At 45.7% G+C, this 22,087-nt stretch overlaps 1 protein-coding gene across 2 annotated transcripts in view; it reads right to left on the reverse strand.

Moving 5' to 3' along the window:
* The window catches only part of LOC133345284 (polypeptide N-acetylgalactosaminyltransferase 13-like), an 88,424-nt gene that overhangs the window by 20,880 nt on the left and 45,457 nt on the right, over positions 1-22,087 (reverse strand). For both annotated transcript variants that reach the window (XM_061555915.1, XM_061555914.1), the window contains 3 exons: positions 15,395-15,602; positions 13,679-13,849; positions 2,025-2,142 (listed from right to left, as the gene is read on the reverse strand). In XM_061555915.1, the coding sequence (XP_061411899.1) occupies positions 2,025-2,142; positions 13,679-13,849; positions 15,395-15,602 (497 nt within the window). The remainder of the gene's footprint in view (positions 1-2,024; positions 2,143-13,678; positions 13,850-15,394; positions 15,603-22,087) is intronic.

The raw sequence follows: 22,087 nt of genomic DNA on the forward strand, positions 1-22,087 counted from the left end.
GGAGAACAGAGTCTCCTCGACAGACGTGTCAGTGGACCTGTTCTCCACCTGAGGACGGCTGCTTGCGTTGTGGCCGAAACGTCGGGAGAATTATTTTATAATGTTTTATTTTTATTATTTTATTATTTCAATTCTACGTGACTTTACCGAAAGAACCAAGAAGAAGTCTCCACGCGTTCGCCACGGTGGCGAGATGTTATCTCCCCCCGCCTGGTACGCAGGAGGTCGTGGGTTCGAATCCAATCCCGACGCCTGCATATTTGGAGTTTGCGCGTTCTCTTTCATCGCGATTGCATGCATTTTTTTTTACGGGTCCTCCAGTATTTTTCCCTCCACATTTAGAATCAATATGCGCTCAGAGTATTTGGCTGCTATAATTTCCACGTGATGAGCTGCTTTGTGGAACTATCATTTGCAGTCAGGTCACTTCTGAAAAAAGAGCTACATAGCTCAGTGGGCCTTACCTGGTAAAATAAAAATCGTTTTTGTTAGTTGAACATACGGCCTTTTTTCAATCCACCGCCGGATGAAGGCCTCCCCATGCCAGCGTGCCAGCGTGCCAGCGTGCCAGCGATGGCTAGCTCGATTTCATGATGCTGATCAGTGCCGGTTGGTGAAGGTGAGACCCAACATCGGAATGGGTGTCGCTTTATCCTCATGTGAGCTGCGGCCCCATTAATAGTGCCGTGAGCGGTAACAACTGTGTGACCCCTGTTCTTGGTTCTTTCGGTAAAGTCACGTAGAAGGAAAATAATAAAATAATACAAATAAAACATAATCAAATAATTCTCACGACGTTTCGGCCACAACGCAAGCAGCCGTCCTCAGGTGAAGAACAGGTCTGTCAAGTAGACAGAATCAGACTCTGTCTACTTGTCTACTTGACAGACCTGTTCTCCACCTGAGGACGGCTGCTTACGTGACTTTACCGAAAGAACCAAGAAGATGAACCCCTGCAGTCACGAAAGCTTTAAATCGAAGCTGTGTGACCGCTTCACTCCACGTACAAATTGGCTTCATAGCTACAAATGAGGTGTAGAGAATATATGTGCAGATAATGTAAAGCATGTAAATTCCAAGCCGATAATTGTTGTTAGTTTTTCTTTTATATTGACAAAGACATTACCTTTCAATACACGCCATTCTGTAAGTAATGAGTACAAATGGACTTTCTAAGGTTGACTGCTCAAGTATAATTTACTAAAGTGCCTGTTTATCCGTTTCATTTGAGAATCTTAAACCTCGTTATCCTAAAATACTTAGCATGTTTCCTTCACAATAAATTATTTTTTCTCCAAGTTATTAACTTATTTGTCCAATAACAATTTCAAGTGAAAACTACTTAGTTGTTTATATATATACAAAGATCCCCCATATAGCCGAAACAGAATGTAGGAGCAAGTGCTGTTAGTGAGTACCTATGAAGGCCGGCCCAGCGCACAAACACCACGTCGGGCCGCCATTGCCTACCGAGTGGTTATGTGTATATCTGAGGCTGAGACGACCTAGGGGAGGCCCAGGACCAGTTCAGATAATCGTCACTGGTGTTGGCCGTGAGCGGGAATCGAACCCGGGTGGACGGGTTCGTAGCGCAGCACGCTAACCGCTACACTTACCGCTCCCCACACATACACACCCACACTGTAAGCGGAATGGGAAATGGCTTTGCATGCCACTCCGTTCGCTTTACGCTTGACCAGCTTTGCAGTCCAATAATGCTGCGTCCCACGCCCAGATAAAATGAACAAACTTGGCTGTTTTTCTTCTTTTTCGTAAATCAGACTTGCCAAGTGCACTTTCCGTTGATGGACACCTGAAAGTATACGGCGTAAGTGTGGACACTTTCACACGTCGTCTATAAAAGCCATCTGAAGCCAACATCTTTGTTCCATTGAAGTAAAGATTTGTTCATGTGTACAAATTACTGCGTAAACCCCCCCCCCCCCGCCCTCCCAGCCCGCGAGGTGCATTTTAAACTGTCCGAGTGCATTTGAAAACAAAGTGCCTGTTGCGGAACCACTGACCCTGAAAGACATTTCAAGGTTCTCTCCTCCCCAGATGTCCATGCCAGGATCGTAGGTGCCAATCTCCTGAAAGTAGTCACGGTCGATGGCAAACAGCCCTCCTGCCATGGTCGGGGTCCTGCACGCGCCCGCACGGAGCACACAAAACACGCACGCACCCACGCACACACGAGCGAGAGCGCAACAGAGATGATATGTCACTGCAGTAAGCATCACGGTGAATCAAACACGCATTTACCACCGCTCACCTGTCCAGTGCCCAAATGGCATCCTCAAAACCGCGAGATCAAATCCAGGTTTGGGAACTGACTCGGACCATCATCCTCCTCGGGAGTAAAATTCAACGAGTAATATTTTGCGAGAAGTTAACGGTGGGTTTTTCATGGCAATGTAGAATTTCGATTTAAAGCTTTCGTGTCTGCAGGTATTCATCTTCTTGGTTCTTTCGGTAAAGTAACGTAGAATGGAAATAATAAAATAATAAAAATAAAACATAATAAAATAATTCTCACGACGTTTCGGCCACAACGCAAGCAGCCGTCCTCAGGTGAAGAACAGGTCTGTCGATAAGACAGAGTCTGAATGACACGTCCTGGGCTTGGAGCGTCTATTTAAGCTGGGAGGGAGGAGGAAGAGCGCCTTGACAAAATAATTTGCATATCAAGAGGAATTTTAGCATATTTATGTAATATTACACTATGTATCATTCTACCCACCCTACTACATTCTATGTGACTTTACCGAAAGAACCAATGTAGAATTTCCTTCACTGCCACGGGGACCACTATTAAGAGTGAGAGTTGCACCCTAAAAGTTTTTGAACAAAGACATGTTTGACGGACTTTTGACTCTGTGCACGAATGCCCACACTAGCACGTGGCAGTCACACACGTACACTTCGGACGGGAACGTGAAGAACATTTGAATATACATTTCACTGATGACATAGATGACACAAATATTATACATCATTCATTATCTTCTAAATGTAAAATTATCAAGGAAGCAAGAGTTGTACAAAATTTGATTTTTTTGGTATTACCACATGCTAAATAACGTTCCATTTCTACTGTAACAAATTACTCCAAGCAATAATTAAAAAAACAATTACTATACAGTGCTATAAATTATGTTAACAATATGCAATTTCCACCAAAATTATCCTTCCACAAATGTCACCTTTCCAATTTGCAAACCTCCCCTAACCTTTTTAGGGAAACATTAACACCCCCCAGCCTCCTCGTCGTTAGACAATTTTCATTTCAGTAAAGGACTCCTTCATCAGATGAAACCTTTCGCGTCTATCCGATAACAATCAATTCTGAAATTACACTGCGGATGTAAAAGGCAACACAAGGGGGATTCGAAATCACAAATCGCTCCCCCTTCACCACATCTGCCCCACGGCAGCTTGGAACGCAGAAGGTGCCCCATTGTGGAAGCCAAGGCCCCCCTCTCTCACGGCGAGCTTTTTTTTAAGAGCCCTCCAGCAACGCCCCCCTCTCTCCACAACCCCACCAGAGTCGCGCTCCATTCACACTACTGAACCATGTAAGTGTTGAACCATTTCATTTTTCAACAATGCATCCATCAAGTGGAATCTGTCCAACCCCCTGGAGCTCACATCACCCACTCCCCTCCTTCCCCCCCCCCCCCCCAACTTACTGCGACTCTTCCGATCTCGCGTGAAGGCTCATCTGTTATTCTGGGCTTGAATTTCAAGGCGAGTATCTGGCACTCAAAAATAAATAAATCTATCACTGCATATTCATTGCTTGTTGCCCAATTGTCTGATGGCAATCGTGTAATCGTCCGGCGATTTTATCCATTAGGGGTGATTCAGTGTAATGATAGTGCGTGCGTGAGCGCGTGCACATTCATAGTTTGCTTTTTTTGGGGGGAGGTGGGCTGGATGCTAAGGGGGTAAATTAAATAGAGCTCGGGTTGAGAGTTCACGCCGGCCATCCATTACATACAGTCGCCTTCCGATCCCATATTTCAAAGACGCCGATGTGGCGGACGGTCACTCCCTCCCATCGACCCGTGCCGCTTCTTCTCCGCCCGGGCGTGTTTTTCACGGCAACCAAACTACCCTGGGAGCAGAGAGAGGTGGTGGTGGGCTGTGAAGCCCTGACAAGCCGAGGTGTTTCCAGCAACCCGAGGACCGCCGAGACCACCCGACTCGATCGGGGGTAATTATCTCATTCAGATAAAACAAAGGAGGGGGGGGTGGGGGTGGAAACCGCAGAAATCAATCTCACGAAGGGGATGGCTTTCTGGGCTGCCACTGCCACGGCGCTTGCAAGTGCGGATAATTAAGGATGCTTCGTAGTGCACCACCAAGGTTTAAAGTTTATGGCGTATTCGTGGAATTCTAATAACCGGCAAACTCGCCATGGTTGCTTCGTTTACATGGTGTATGATATTCGTTGTGTGCAAAATATATATCTTTCATTGTTTGGTAGTTTTTTTTTTATGTGGGTGTGTACTTACTTTGAGTGCCATTCAAATTAGCACACAGATGAACAGATTTTGCACGTGGAAAAGTTTTCATCATTGAAGACTTTCATCTTCTTGTTTCTTTCGGTAAAGTCACGTAGAAGGGAAGTAATAAAATAATAAAAATAAAACATAATAAAACAATTCTCACGACGTTTCGGCTACAACGCAAGCAGCCGTCTTCAGGTGAAGAATGAGACACTACCAAACTAGGAGCTTATATATAAGCTGCATTGGGGGTTGAAGAGCGCCTTAACAAAAAGAATGTGCATGTGAAGAGGGATTTAGCATATTCATGGAAAATGCGTAGGCGTTGGGCGGGGGGGTGTCAAAGTCATATTATGCCCATGCATTATGCAGGATCAGCAGCAACCAAGGGGGGTGCAGGGATTAGCAGTAACAAAGGAAAGGAATGTTAATGATATGTAGCTGCAGTTACTCAACAACCACGTAGAAAACTAAAGTATAAACTACATAAAAAACTAAAGTATAAACTGCATCGCACCATCAGTATACTTACTATGATGGTGCGATGCAGTTTATACTTTAGTTTTTTATGTAGTTTATACTTTAGTTTTCTACGTGGTTGTTGAGTAACTGCAGCTACATATCATTAACATTCCTTTCCTTTGTTACTGCTAATCCCTGCACCCCCCTTGGTTGCTGCTGATCCTGCATAATGCATGGGCATAATATGACTTTGACACCCCCCCGCCCAACGCCTACGCATTTTCCATGAATATGCTAAATCCCTCTTCACATGCACATTCTTTTTGTTAAGGCGCTCTTCAACCCCCAATGCAGCTTATATATAAGCTCCTAGTTTGGTAGTGTCTCATTCTTCACCTGAAGACGGCTGCTTGCGTTGTAGCCGAAACGTCGTGAGAATTGTTTTATTATGTTTTATTTTTATTATTTTATTACTTCCCTTCTACGTGACTTTACCGAAAGAAACAAGAAGATGAATCCCTGCAGTCACGAAAGCTTTAAATCGAAAAATGAAGACTTTCATTTTAAAAATAACCCAGCATGAACGAAGAAATCTTTGTGACCTTGAAAGCAACAACTACCGAAATCATCCTCACGAGCATATTTACCCAAGTGTGAAAACCCGCAATGCACATCATTAAAATCAAACAAATTACTCGTTTATTCGCATCGTGTAACTGTCAACATGTCTACAACAAATAATATTAATGGCTGTTGCTGTAAAATGTCCATCTCTCTCTCACACACACACACACACGCCAACTTCAGCTCCACAGGCCCTTATCGGTTATATGCTAATGATCTTTGGTGATGCGTGTAAACGGCCGAACCGATTTTTAACCATTCTTCACCGAGCTTAGGTCTGATGGGATGTGCATGTGTAGCGGTTAGCACGCTGCGCTAAGAACCTGGCCAACATGACTGACTATTATCTGAACCGGTTCTGGGCCTTCCCTAGGTCGACTCAGCCTCAAATGAGTACCTGATGCGGTGCGTAAAAACATCGCCACGAGGGAGACAAAGGCGGCCGGGCGTGGTGTTGGCCACCCATCCCCTCGTGTGCCGTTCTGGCCTTCATAGGTGCTTGCTAACAGCACTTGCCCCTACAGTCTGTTAAGGCTATACGGGGGATCTTTGGGTGTGGGGGTAGTGTAGTGGTTCACACGCTGCGCTACGACTCGAGTTCGATTCCTGCTCTTGGTCAACACCAGTGACGATTATCTTAACCGAGCATGGGTTTACCCTAAGTCGACTCAGCCTCAAATGAGTACCCTACCTGGTATGGCATGTATACATCGTCACTGGGGAGACAAAGGCGGTCGGGCGCGGTGCTGGCCACCCACCCACTATTGTGTGCCGTTGCCGGCCTTAATAGGTGTTGGCTAATAGCACTTGCCCCAACAGTCCGTTGAGGCAATACGGGGGATCTTTGTCTGTGTGTGTGTGTGTGTGCGAACAAGGCAAGCTGTTTACTGATGGCCAGAAAAATGAGACCTCCCTCGCAAGCGGCTAACGATAGCGGTTCTCGTCAGCAACACACCAGCACCGAAATCCTGTGAGCACTATAATTAGAATGCTGCACATGAGGGACTTGAATGAGAGCCACTTTATCTACACCAACCACACGAACCACAGTTAATTATTATACTCCCACGGGTTTCTTACTCAGACATTTCCGACACAGCCCCTGTCCGCACAGATAAGTCACATATGTTTATAACAAAGCTATCCTCCCCCTCGTGAATGTTAAAAAAGGTCACCTGTCAAAATAAATTGATTCATTCATAGCTTTCTTCATTGATGTCAATGGGTGTGGATGTATGCGATTCAACTTAACGCAAGATCACCAGCCGTTTCATTGCGAAATAATTTTTTGGGCGTTTTTTTCTTACAAGTCTGCTCGAATGACAGCAAAGCAAAAAAATCCAATACACGGCTAAACATGCCGAAGAACTCTGCTTTTAAATAAACGCTTCAAAGCGGAGCCCTGTGCAGCATCCCTCGCATGTTTATGTGTAACAGGCCGGTGTTCGCAGCTGCACTACGGAGTGTATGGCAAATGCCAAACCTCATCTGTATTCATGGATTCCTTCGGTGAGAATCACAGTGTCAACAAAATCAAAGTGCACACTAAGTGCGGTAGATTCTCGTGCACGGATTGCAATTGAATATTTACATTTATCGGAGTAAAATTAGAAATGTTGACCGATAGTCACCACGTCGGGGGATGTGTTTTCTTTAAACGTATTCCCGCAGTTTGACGTTAAGGTAAAATATTAAGTTCAGGCACCTCTTCACAGCAACATTTCAATTGCACTCATCTCTCCTGTGGCGGTCCGGATCCAATAGAGGCAATTAGACACCACCATGGCAGGGCACCAACCACTCCAAATGGCAACTTCTGCTACATTCTGACAATATGGTAGCCAATTTTATATACCCCCGGAGAAGGATGATGAGCTGAGTTGGCCCCCTGACTAAGAAGTGACCTCGCGACATTGTGACTGTGGTTCGCGCGTTCTGGCACACTAAAAACTGGCCGAGTAGAGTTTAAAATAATAATCTCACACCAAAATAACTTTGGATTGCACATTCGTGTCTTCCCATGCTACTCGCTGTCCATCTACAACGTATTCTTAGGTTTTTTCGGTAAAGTCACGTAGGTAAAAATTTTAAATTAATAAAAGTAAAATAAAAATAAAAATCACGACGTTTCGGAGGCAACACAAGCTTCCGTCTTTTTTTATTTTACTTTTATTAATTTAAATTAAAAAATTTTACCTACGTGACTTTACCGAAAAAAACCTAAGAATATGAATACTTGCAGTCACGAAAGCTTCAAATCTAGAATCATCTACAACGTATTGTGCACAACGTTGCATGCGCCTGCAAAATTTCTACACGCAAACATCTGACCAAGTTATTTTCGTATATATCTGTCACAAGCACTTACCTGCACTCGTGCACAGAACCTCAGGAGTTTCAAGTAAGTGTGACTCTGCAAGTGCAGGTTGCAGAAAATATTAAATTATTGTAACATAAAAGCTGTCTGCAATGTACTGGGTGCAGATTAATGCACACTACACATTGTCACCAGTCAGTTTGTTGCAAAATGAAGGGTTTTATTTAACAACGCAGCTGGGTTGTGTAAGTACAGCTGATTGCCTAGTTCTTGGATTTCACTTTTGGCATTCGTGTTTATTTCTTTTTCAGTCTTTCTGGATGGAGACCAATGTCAGACTACCATTCCTGTCGACCCCTTATCAGTGCCCTACCTTATTACAGACCAACTCAGACCCTATTGGTCACCCCGTGGTACCCTTATACATCTCAACGTTCATCCTACAATGTCCCATCACAAGGGAGAAACACAAACAGTCAAAACACCTTTTTTTTTTACTCAATTTCCCTGGACAAGAAAACGTGTAAACTGTATGGGTTGACAAGTATGGATTATCTACCTGCAGTAAGTGCCTCTGCAGTAGTCCTAAACACCAAAAACACAAATATTCCAGTTTGGTAAAACTTTGTAACTGTATGTTTAACGGGCACGCCTTCCCGAACGGACATTAACAGAACGTGAGTCCAGTATTGTAAAATATCTGGAAAACATATCCCTTGATTATTGTATACCTCTCGAGTGCACACGATAAAATACATTCTTAATTTTGGAGCTTTCGTGACTGCAGGAATTATTCTTTGGTTTTTTCGGTAAAGTCACGTATAAAAATAAAATAATAAATTAAATAATAGCATACGACGTTTCGATTGCAACACAAGCAATCATCATCAGGTATAATGAAATAGCGACATAGAATATAACCAGAAAACTATAGACAGACATATAAGCAGACAGATATCACCAAGATACATAGAGAGAGCAACCCAGGTACAGAGAGAGGTGATCGTCTCTGTGGGGTGGCCTTAAATAGACAGAGGGGGGCGGAGGCAGAGAGAGGGTAGGGAAAACATGACTGCAGGAATTCATATTGTTTGGGTCTTTCGGTAAAGTCACGTAGTTAGGTTCAAAGAAAATAACAAACAAAAAACTACGACGTTTCGATGCCAACACAAGCGGCCATTTTTTTTATGACAACCGATTTGGGTTGCGATCGAAACGTCGTCGTTTTTTTCTTATTTTCTTTGAACCGATCTACGTGACTTTACCGAAAGACCCAAAGAAGAAGACCTCGATATTTCAAGCGCTGCAATGCACGTGGTGAATACGAGACGGCGATCCTCAAAGAACATCACAAAGCCGCTCCTTGGTGAACTGCATGCAGCTTCGGAGCCGCAGGTTGCCGACCCATGATCTGGCCTATAACTAACACATCCGCATTAATCTATCATGCCGCTAAGCTTAAAATGGTACATTTGTAATGGACAATTACCTTTACTGAATAACAATATCGTCTATTCACAAGCGTTCCACGGTATTTCACTTATATTTACCTAAATACAAGGATTAGCTTAAATGACAGAATGATGGCTCATGACTCAAATTTGGCAGGTTGGTTGTACTGTGGCATTGAACCAGATTTAATATAACATAGGATTGAAGCTTTCGTGACTGCAGAAATTACTGTACAAATTGGTTTTATTCGTTAAAGTCACGTATGTAGAAATAAAATATTTAACTAAATAAAATAAAATCACGACGTTTCGAACGCAACACAAGCGATCATCATCAGGTGTAAATGGGGCAAAACACACAGCAAGGGGACACACACAGGGGGACACCAAGCACACAGCCCACACAGAGAACGGCAAACTGCACGGAGGCAAACAACAACAACAAGAAGATGGGAGAACTCAACAAACCTTAGAAACATCACGTGATGCAAAACCAGTCGGCCAACAACACAGTCAGACACTAACCTGGTTGACCACGTACTTCAAAAGACTACAAAATTTCGCGTTCAACTTCTGGGCTGAACATACCAACGTAGAACAGATACGAGGTATCTCTGCTACCTTGTACCTTGTTGTTGTTTGCCTCCGTGCAGGTTACCGTTCTCCGTGTGCGTTGTGCTTCGAAACGTCGTGATTTTAATTCAATTTTATTTAGTAAAATTGTATTTTATTTCTACATACGTGACTTTACCGAAAACAACAATGAGTACAGTTTCATTTTTTACCTACGTGACTTTACCGAAAGAACTAAGAGTATGAATCCTTGCAGTCACGAAAGCTTCAAATCTAGAATGAGTACAGTAATTTAACATCTGAAGGATTTTAGTTAAAGTCCATTTTCGTGTGTTTAATTTGTTGTCCTTCCCCGCCCCCCCCCCCCCGATTAATTATCAGAGTGGGCTACGTACATGTATGCTTACACAACAAAACGTGGCAACACAACCACGGCCACACACCGCAACAACCGCAGACACGTGCACAGACACCCACACACCGCAGCGAGTGCTCAAGCAACCACAATCATAAACCAATCGAAACCACAATCACACAAAAAGGGCGCAAACGCAACCGCACACGAAAACACCAACCGCGCAAGCAAAACGCAACCACAAGCGCAAACACAACGACACCAACAGCAAACACACACGCACACACAGCTGCCCAAAACACAACTACGGGACACGGAGGACTTTCCACGCGTTATCCGCGTCTGAGAAGCAATGGTGGATTCACGGTTTCATTCGTACAATTGTCGAAAAAAATTTACGCAATTCCCATGCGTAAATCCCGTGTGGCAAACGGAAGCGCCAAAAAGCGTGGAGGCACTTTCGGCGATAAGACATCGTCAGTGCGAGGGCCGCCAACACCACCGCCTGCAAGGGTGGTGTGTTTCACACGGTGTATATTCACGGGGGCCGCGCTAAAGGCCACCAGGGCCAGCCAGTAGCCCCACGGGCCTTGCAGTGGAGAACACTGGCGAAGGCGTTCGGGACTCGAGGTCTCAGCTTGGAGATGTGACTCTCTGTCCGTCATTCCTCCGAGACCACGAAATTTGTATTGCTCAGTGGGGAAGTCATCTGTGGTTGTCTCCGTAGAGAGGCTGGTCTTGCCGAGAGAATGTGGAATTTACACCACAGGCTCCAGAACCACCGACAGACAGGAGCACGGCACAGTACTTCTTTGAGGATGGCAGAAATGTTCCAGTGCTATTTGTGACAAGGGACATTTCAGCCCACAAGTTTATGGATATGTAACCTGGCAATTGAAATCTACACGCGTTTATGTTCCTGCATAAATAACCGTGAGATCACCAATAAGATGTTTCTGCTATATACTGGACAACTAACCCATGTGTGTGTGAACACAGGAGACGCATTGTCCTGCTGGGCAGCTTATGAATGGATCATTAGCTTAACCAAGCACGGGTAGCCAGAGGCATGATAAGTTCAGCAGGGGATTAATAAAAAATCATCATTTATTTAATCCACATTTTAAAAATATACTTCCCAGGAATATATAACTGTTTAAAATTACAATATAAGTTCCCACGTTAACCACCGCAAAGTACTTACATTACATATAAATAAAGCAATATATTTTGCGAAATTCTCTTAGAAACAGATGAACATGTTATAAAATCCAGGTTGATATACAACGTCTCGTTAATAATAATAATACTTGTAAGCCAACTCTGTATCGATTAACGAGCCGTGAAATTTCACGGGGTGGCTCGGTCACGGATAACCTACACATTCAAAGTGGCGGCGGCGGTAACGCCCCATGGAATTTTCTAACTAACCCCATGTCCCCCGCAAAGATAGCTACAGCGATCACCTTGAACTAATTACGAAGCAATTCGAACAAACTCCAACGACTACAGCGGAAAGGCCCCAATGTACTTGGCGACTCTTTTTGTTGAGTGCGCGATGTTGCTTTAATGACGGCATTCCAACATCGAAATCGCTCTCACATCTACGAGTGCAGAAGGCGTCCACCGTGTCACGATTTCAATTAATTTGTAAATATTTTACATTTTCATTATTTTGCAGAAACGGGAGTTAAACGTATCTCCTCTACTGGAAGTCAAAGGACGTGATTGACGATAGAGCATACCAATGAAAAAAATTGCAGGCGGCGTTAAAAGAAAAACACTTCATACTATTGCAGGAAGGTTATTTTATTCTTTAAACGCATTGCTAGAAAAAGTAATATCGTATAAAAAGTGGATAAATATGTTACAGTTCCCAAAAAATACCAATATGTTTTAAGTCATCCCGAAGTTGAGAGAGTCTATCCGGTGAAGGGGGTTTTGATTTGACACTCAAGTCAAAGTTGCCACATCACACGGCGATCCCAATTCAACTGTCACCTGTCGTATTTCTGTTCCATCACCCTCATCCACAATTACGCATCGCCTCCGCCGCACAGGCAGCGAAGCAACACCGTGCAAATCACGAACATATTTTCATGCCCCTTCAATTTTTTCCGACAGAACATGTAAATATTTAAACACTAATATCTCACCGCAACGAACCATGGGCGGCAGGTCACGTCTGCCCGAGCACAAAACTACGTTACGTTGCGCCGCGCTGCTTATTTATTTACAGCGTTCCATCCCCCCCCCCCCCTTAAACGTACGACTCGCTGCCGAGATGCAACGTCTCATTTACAATGCGGTCATGCTGATGCCGCTGGGTCGCACGCCGTTAAAACAACAAACGACGAGGCGCCGTCTTTGACGACGCGACAAAAATAACCGAGCGCCGTCGGTGTTTTACGCGTTATGCTAAAAAGGGGGGGGGGGGGGGGCTAGGACCGCTGCGTGTGCGCTTCGCCCCGAGAACGCGCAGTATCCGCTCAGCGCGCTCCTACGTGCGCTGCCGTCCCTTTGACGGGCAGCGGCGTTGTTTGTTCGAATGAAAGCAGGGAGACATCGCGAGTCTGCCGGTCGGCGCGACAGGCGGAACAACGTCGAGAGTGTCTGGCCCTGCCCGTAAAAGCGTCCGAGGGTGCTCATCTCCACTGGTGGCCATAAATATCCGGCTGGTGGCAAATTTCACGCGAGCCGGGACGGTGGTGGAGGTAGCGGCGAGGGTTGGCGGATTGCACAAAACGTCGCGAAACTCCCTTTCCTGTGGGCTTCCAATTGCCGTAGCCTGGCTGGGTACAGCAATTGGACTCATCGCCATCTATTGGGGATAGAGCGTTGCTCCCTTGCACGCGTGGGTTTTCTCCGGGTGCTCCGGTTTCCTCCTATTTGCATGAACACTCGTTTATTGGTCGAAAACATTTAAAAATAAAAATGCCCAACGCAGGACCGTCCTGCAAAAGAATCCTTGGACTCAGTGTGACTATTCCTGTATAAATAATAATAATTATTATACAACATTGCAAGCCCATCTCTTCATAGGTCGACCACTGTTGACGTCTCGCATATTTACCTATCCCAGATGGATGATGGGCCGAGTCAACCAGGATTTCAGCTCGCAACTGGTCCGGTTGCAAGTCAAGCCCACAATGGCGCAAACACCACCCACGCCGCGGTGCACCGGCGTACACGCGTGACACGCGTGACACACGTTACATTTGAATACGCTTTCACTCAGCACCTTTGCATATCAAACGCGACACATATTGCATGCACTGATAAAAACTAAAATGTACTTTGAGTATACTCTCCAGCGCAATGGAGGCCATCAGCGCCACATCACCGCATTCTCCTTGCGACCGATGAGCGACCCCCAGGCACTCACCTCACCGGCAGCGTCCGGTCGCCCTTTCGCCGGTCCATCTCTCGCTGGGGCACCGGGTACCAGCGGAAGTTGAGTTTCCAGTTGAAGCCACCGTACGTCATGTCAGATCCGGTCAGATACTCAAAGGTCTCGTCACTGATGACGTCGATGACGGGACAGACCACTGCCCTCCTGTCAATTCACAGCGTTCCGTGTCAGCCGGGTTGCACGCGGGACGTTAAGAGCTCTCCGCGCGTCAAACATCATCACGGTGGCTGCCACCAGCTGCTTGCATTGAATGGATGTTGCAGCCAAGCGCTTTATACACTGCGTGTGTGTGTGTACGCATAGCGAATATATATGTAGGTATGTTGAACTTCCTTCGCAACGTACGTAGCCAACCGTGCTAATCGGAGGTGCGGGGGAAGGACAGCAAACTAAACACACAAAAAGCAGTTTTCAACAAATGAGTTTTCAATCTTGATTTTAAAACGCATAGCTCAAGTGGCTTCCGAATATCATAATGAATATATAGAGAACTAAGCTTCAAATTAGTAACAGGAAAAAACAATAATTTATATAATGCACATTAATTAAATATTGATTTGACGCAGCAATGAAGAATGCTCCAAAAAATATTAACAATTCATGAAAGGTGAAAATAGACTCCACACTTGCATAGCAGGTGTATTGGCCTATAACGGGAGTAAATTAACCCCTGGCCGATGATTTTATGAAGCCACTCCTCCACACACTGGTTCACATTCAAAAGCTTGACACATTTGTCGCCAAAACCGTCGTTGTCATCATCATAAGTCATGATTTATCCACTGCTAATGAAGGTCTTCCTCGAGCTGTCACCATCCTTTCATGGTCTCGCAATGCAAATGATCCATTGAGCCTAATTCATTGGTACTTCATCGCTCCCTCTCTGCAGTGGGCACCATTCCTCCTTCGGCTCCCACTCCGTCTAGCGATGTGTTCTGCCCGAGCCCACTTATTTTCCTTGATGCTCGAGTACGCGAGCTCCCTGTGAACCTGACGATGCTGACGATGCTGGATGTAATCTCCAAAGACAACACCGGTGGTTGGTGCTGAAGCGGTAAATCATTTGGCCACGTTTGATTCCGCACCTCCGATTAACACGGGTGGCGACGTATGGTGCAAAAGAAGTTAAACATACAACCATCCATATGTAGATTCACGTGACACTTTGAGTCATTACCTGTGTCGGGTGGATGAGGGTTTAGACACATTTTTCCACGACCTAATCAAGAAACCCAATTATGAATCTAAATACTGGTCGTGAAAGCGTGCGTATACACTTGGTCAATATGATGATATCTTTAGCTTGCATATTAACACAGTGTTCCATCGGTGCAAATTATCCGCGATGATCAATGGATTTGGAACATGGGCCTTGCCAAAAAATATGGAACAAAAGACAAGAGGTGTACAGGAAGCAGGAAAATACGAATTAAAGATGACGTGCAATTCGAGAACAAGCAAGACTACTCCGGCAGTCAAAACACTCCAATGTGGACTTCAACAACACTCCCGACGTGCCGTCGCTTCACCCCGCTGCGGTGTCACCACACGCGTACGCATGCGTGTAAAAAAAAACAAACCCAATTCGTGGCACGGACGCGAAGGGCTTTGGCCTAAAAGCACCGGCTCCTTTTGAGCGTGAACAACGGCGGGCGGCCGCTGCGCCGGCGGTGGCGGCGCACCTCTCACCTGTCCTCCTTGATCCTGGCCAAAAGGGGCTCCAGCCAGCCTGTCGTGGCCTCGCAGTGCGCGTCCAGAAACGTGATCACCTGACCCTGGGCGGCGGCCGCCCCCCTGAGTCGGGCGCGGATGAGGCCCGAGCGCTGCTCCATGCGGAGGAGCCGCACGGGAGTCTCCAGCTTGCGCACGTAGTCCTCCAGCGGCTTCTTCAGGAAATCTGCGGAGAGACGTTCACATCATCGTCGTCATTACCAATCGCCGCCGCTTAATATTTATACCGCGCCTCCCATGCAGGACTTCTCGAGGTGCTTTGGGTGGCAGGGAACGCCTGGTCACAGCCCTCCCTGTGAGGCACAAACTCAAGGCACCACCGGCCTGTAAGTGGGCATTCGTTTGCCAGCAGGGGGGCTGTGTTGCAATGCGGCATTTACCAATTAATTAATTTGTGTGTGCAATTTATCACACTCGGAAAATTTGGACCACTATTTTGGCACACATGGCCTACGCTTTTCCGAATTCACGTCAAGGGGATGTTTGACGCTCACCGTGAAGCAGGCGGTGTGTACCGCGGGTAAATGAACGTGCAGCATTAACCAGGGCGGGCCACTGGGTTCGAACCGCGGGGGCTATGCAACAAGGGAGAGCTCGAGGGCAGTGTGACGTGGTCACCCCGAGATGGCCTGTGAACAGCGAAATTGCTTGCAAGCAAAAACGGCTTAATTCCATTTTGCACACTTAACCCGAGCGATCTCGCCGGCTGTAAAAAATTAAATAAACTGAGCGCAAAATATAATAACAATTATTCACGTGAATATTTAATTGCAACAAGATTTATGAACATGCGGTAGGTAAGGTCAAAGGGTGGCGATTACAAAAGCACTCGGGAGCTTGCAACCTTACGAGAAATAGTAGCAGTATTTGTTTGGTTACGTTCCAACTTTTTTTGCCATCGCGGCAAATAATAACAAAACAAAAACTGGGACAATTTAGTGTTATATAAGCCACTGTGGGAAAAGCATTGGCACAATTCTGTTTTTGCACTCAAACCCACACTGCTGGTACCAAAGAGACTCCTTGCATCCCACCTTCCATCTGCCTCTAAAAACCTGCTGCACCATCCACTTTCCATCTGCCCCGAAGCCTCCACACAAATCCATCTTCTTCCAGGTCACTTTCTTTGTGATTTAGTGAGCAGCTGCTCGCTTTCCTGCGTGGCTCTGCACATCCCTCATCCTATCAGGCCGACAAGCCCCCTCAGCCACCATCCATCACTCGGCCCAAGCAAGAACGCACGAGGGGAAAGGCGAACGCCTCATTCCATTCTGCGGCCCAAGTGGTTCTTGACGATTTCACTTCTACATTCTGACGGTTTGTTACTAACGGTATTGAGAGGGGCCAAAAAATAAATAAACAGCTGAGCAAGTCAGTCCAATCAGGGGGCCTCCCCGGTGACTTTAAAACGCTCAGTGGCTTAAACGTCTGTAAAATACTCCAGCAAGGACTACACACGAGGTCAGTGTTATATATTCCACTTGGACGAGTGGAAAAATACAACGCATGGCTGTTGCACGTCTCTCCCGTGCAAAACCACCTGCGTACTCAAAAACTGTTATATATTCCACTTTGACCAGTGAACAATTGGTTATGGTTAGAAAAATTCGGATCCAGCAATAGTGGTGGTCAGGGGCTATTGCAACAGGCTATGAATCCCAGCACCTGAGTTGAATTCCCGGTGATGGCAAACATCAGTGACGAGTGATATCTGAACAACACCTAGCCCCGTCTCCGCACCTTTTCTAAACTATTTTATTTATTTTACCAGGTAAGGCCCACTCAGCTACATAGCTTTTTTTCAGAAGCGACCTGGCCACACATGATAGCCCAACGAAGTGGCTTATCACGTGGTAATGTATAGCAGCCAAATACTCTACACGAATGTTTCTAAATGTGATGGGAAAAATCGGAGGACCCGGAGAAAATTCCACACGGCCACAGGGAGAACATTCAAATTCCAAATGTACAGGCATCATCAGGGTCAGGATCGAACCCACGACCTCATGCGCATCAGGCGAGGTAGTCAACATCTCGCCACCGTGGCATCAATTTAGACTGACCAGTGTGGTGGTGAAGTAGCTCAAACCACCCCAAGAGGCAACATTGAGAGGCCTTTCAAGAGAGTATTCACATCAAACCAATTCACTAAAGCACCAGATATAACGACAAAAAGAAAACATTGCAGCACACAGATTTTTCGTGTAAATATTGGCGCACATTTGATTAAACATTTTTTAAAGTGTCTATTAACGTTTTTCCTAGCAAATAAAAATGTATGCATTGCTTTTCATTCTTATTGCTGATGCACACGAAGCGAGTTTAATTACGAGCAGATGTTGCCAAACAACCGACATTTTTTTTCATACGGAAATTCGTTCTAGTGTTCTCAAGTGGAGAAAAAAATACATTAACGAGCAAATCGGATTAAAAATCTTCACACCTTTCAAGAAAATATAACTTTTAAGTAACTAATTCGGCCGCATAACTTGCTCCTCTTGAGAACGGCACAGGGTGATGGTGACGATAAACAATTTAGTAAGAAAGCTATTTATGCAAGATACCACCAACTGGGAATATCCTTTTATATTTTCTCAAGAAGTCCTTTCATATTTTTTAATGGAAACTGGGCAGATAGGATCTGTCTGTCTTTGCTCGTGTATCATTAAAGACATTGGACCGCACACAGCACAATAAGCTGCTGGCATCGCGCAAGGACAAAAGTCTAACGCTGTTTCAGAGAGGTTAATGCCCCCTACTGATAACGCCTGATCCCATTACGAGTCAGGAATTTGGGGGTTCTCACGGTGGAGGGGTCGCCTCATCCAAGTCGAGCTCACGGCTGATCCTGCGTAGCGACTGGAATTGACGGACCCCTGGTTGCGGCGTGGAGTAGCGACTGACCTGGACGTACCCATTGCCCGGGATAATTCCCTTGACGGGCCAACTCAGTGAAGGGTTGTTTCGCTTTAACGGTGAGCTTGGTGTGAGTGGTGCGTGCCTGTGATCCGGCATCTTGGAGGCAAGGGATTGGTGGAGCGAACATTTGTGAAGATCGCAAAACCCTCCGGGCGGCGAGGTAGCCAGGAGAGATGAGATTACGGCAAAGCGAGAGCTTGGAATCCATCTGTGCAGAGTTTTTAAACGTTGTCCCCTCGTATGCGCGAGTTTTCCCTGGGTTTCTGTGGCAGCCACTCGTTCATGGAATCAGCCAAACGTCCCGATGGACGGCTCGCTTGAATAATAATAATAGTCCTATGTATATACTGTGTCGCTAAAAACTCAACGTATCATTCCATCACAAATGCATGCCTCGTGCCCATGGTTGAAAGAAAACCCTTGAGGGAACATCAATGATCAAAGATAATGTGCAATGCTTTCAAGAGCCCTGCAAATTAGTGTTACAACTGGAACACAGATGTATCAGGGTACTGTATTGCAAAACAAAAGGTCCATTATATTCTATGAAACAATTTAAAAGTATTCTTCTTCTTCTATTATTATCCTTGTGTCCATATGCAAGCATCTCTGCGTATCAAAGCTTTTTTTCAGGAGGTTCCTGTCAGGTTTTCGGGTTACTCTTTGGTTCTTTCGGTAAAGTCACGTAGAAAGAAAATAAATTGAATAATAGAATACGACGTTTCGATGTAGAACAAAATTTGAGAGAGAGACAAAACACAGACACGGAGACACACACACAAGCAGAGAGACGGAGACAACACAGAAACACAGAGAGAGAGAGAGACACACACAACATAGACACACACAACATAGACACACACAACATAGACACACACAACATAGACACACAGAGACCCAGGTTTTCTGGTGTTGTTGCTGTTGTGTGTAATCTCAATTGAGTAATTTGCAGGTAAACTTTCAGCATTCGGATGCTTGACCAATACCGGTTATATTGTACGTGTGTGTGTTTGTTTGTTTTTCTAGCCATGGAAGGATACCCAGAACACCTGGGTGAAAACCCACGCAGAACAGGGGGAGAAAAAACCCAACTCCGTCAAGAAAAAAACGGCGCCCGAGTCGGGAATCAAACCCAGGCCCTTCTGCCCGTGAGGCACGAGTGTTTTACAGCGCGGCACCCTTGCCCGCCAAAATCTCTTTCGCGATTGCAATAGACCGACCGTTTAGTTTCATCGCAGCCTTCTGAGATTGCACGCCGGAGAAGGGGAAAAAAACTAAATCCTCTCGTCAGATTTGCAACAAATGTGGTCTGCCGACAGTTTATCAGAACAATTGGTGCCTTGAAACGATATGGTGCCCCAGACCATAGGTCAAGGACAAGGTCAGAGTCAATTTTAAAAATGTCAGGAATCCGAGGCTTAAATTAAACGTGCGCAAGCAAATAAGCGGGAATAATGAGCCATTGCTTCTAGCGGGAACAATTTCCGCATAACAAGAAATAATGAAAGGAGATCTAATCATCCTTTTAATTGACCCTCCAGCACACTATAGCCTCAGACGGTCGCAAAGCTGTGACAAAAACTGGATTGTCATCACATATTTATACTCGGCCTGGAATGGCAGTTCAATCTAAAGTGGCTCAAGACATTTAACCATCATTTAAGCCACAAAACGGTGAAAGTGCCCAATAAAATACCCTTCAGAGCCAACGTAAGAGTCATTTTTTGCTGAGCTGTTTCAATTGCCAGTCAGTCGCTCAGCTGTCATCACACCCTCAGGATTCAATGAGCAAATTTCCCCATGGAAGGAATGGACGTTTGGCACTCCGTGTGACAATAATGCGAATCTCGGTGTCATGATGAAAATGGTGACATATTTTACATGAATGGCAGCAATGGAAAATGCTCACAAATACAATCAACGTTTTTTTTTCATTATTTTTTTTAAGCAAAACCTTCACAAGAATACGAATCTTGTAATTATTAGAACGCACGAGTCGTCATGGGCAACTGCACCAACATCACCGTTGGGTTAAAATGCGCATCGTGCAAAGTGTGAGCCTTATATAAGATAGAGAAGATAAAAAAGATGCGACCCTGATATTTCTTGCTCATGCCACTGCTGGAAGAAGGGCATCCATTATAGAGACACTCCCACGCCGGCCAGATGACTTGGAAGAGGTGGGAGAAGCCGTGCTTTGCCCCACCACACGTGGACCTGCCGATCGACTGAAATGTTACTACTGAACTGGTAAATTATATATACTCTTTGGTTCTTTCGGTAAAGTCACGTAGGTATAAAATATGAAATAAATTAAATCCCGACGTTTCGGGCGCAACACAAACGTCCGTCATCAGGTGGGACAACCATAGGAAGAGACAATCAGCAATTGACAATCAACAATCAGCAATTGTATCTTGCTGTGGTTGTCCCACCTGATGACGGACGCTTGTGTTGCGCCCGAAACGTCGTGATTTAATTGATTTCATATTTTATACCCACGTGACTTTACACGAAAGAACCAAAGAGTATGGATCCTTGCAGTCACGAAAACTTCAAATCTAGAACGAACTGTGGTGTACCCATTTATACTGCTTGCTTAGCCTAATACAGTATTCATTTCCTGTTATTGGAAAGTGTGAATGATGATAATGGTGATGAAGTGTTTTGCAGGCAAACTGTTTCTACACCACTGCCAACCGATCCCTTGCGGGTTTTTTTTCTCTCTCCAGAACTTTCATTACTACCACGTGCTGCAACATTACTTATTTTCGCTCTGTAAACAGACACCCGAACATGCATTCATAATGCAAAACAGCCAACAACAGTCAAGTAATAGCAGGTCTGAGTTGGCGAGCCTCCACATCAATCTGCTCCACACTATCTGATGGACACGTGGTGTGTGTGTGCGCCCGACCACTCAGTTGTCGATCGTCGCCATCTCCGTTCAGCAGCACGTGGCGACACGCTGATTGGCCGGCACACTCGGACAGCGAGATTTGGACCTCGCGGATTTGCGGCCAGCAGCCCATTGGCCTGGAGCTCGCTACCTAATCACTCATCTACTCACCCACTCACTCACCTACTCACCCACCCACTCACCTACTCACCCACCCACTCACCTCCTCATTAGTTCATCGGACCTGAAACTCACCACCCACTCACTCATCCACCCACTCATCTACTCACCCACTCACTCACCTACTCACCCACCCACTCACCTACTCACCCACCCACTCACCTCCTCATTAGTCCATCAGCCTGGGACTCACCACCCACTCACTCACCTACTCACCCACCCACTCATCTACTCACCCACTCACTCACCTACTCACCCACCCACTCATCTTCTCACCCACCGACTCAACTACTCACCCACCCACTCACCTACTCACACACTCACTCACCTACTCACCCACCCACTCATCTACTCACCCACTCACTCACCTACTCACCCACCCACTCACCTACTCAGCGGCCCATCAGTCTGTAACTCACCACCCACTCACTGACCTACTCACCCACTCATTCACCTACTCACCCACCCACTCACTCACCTACTCACCCACCCACTCACCTACTCATTAGTCCATTAGCCTGGAACTCACCACCCACTCACTCACCTACTCACCCACCCACTCATCTACTCACCCACTCACTCATCTACTCACCCACCCACTCACCTACTCAGTGGCCCATCAGCCTGGAGCTCACCACCCACCCACTCATCAA

Source organism: Lethenteron reissneri, chromosome 21 (genome assembly GCF_015708825.2).
Source record: "Lethenteron reissneri isolate LAM-NWPU_2019-01 chromosome 21, ASM1570882v1, whole genome shotgun sequence".
NCBI lineage: Eukaryota > Metazoa > Chordata > Hyperoartia > Petromyzontiformes > Petromyzontidae > Lethenteron > Lethenteron reissneri.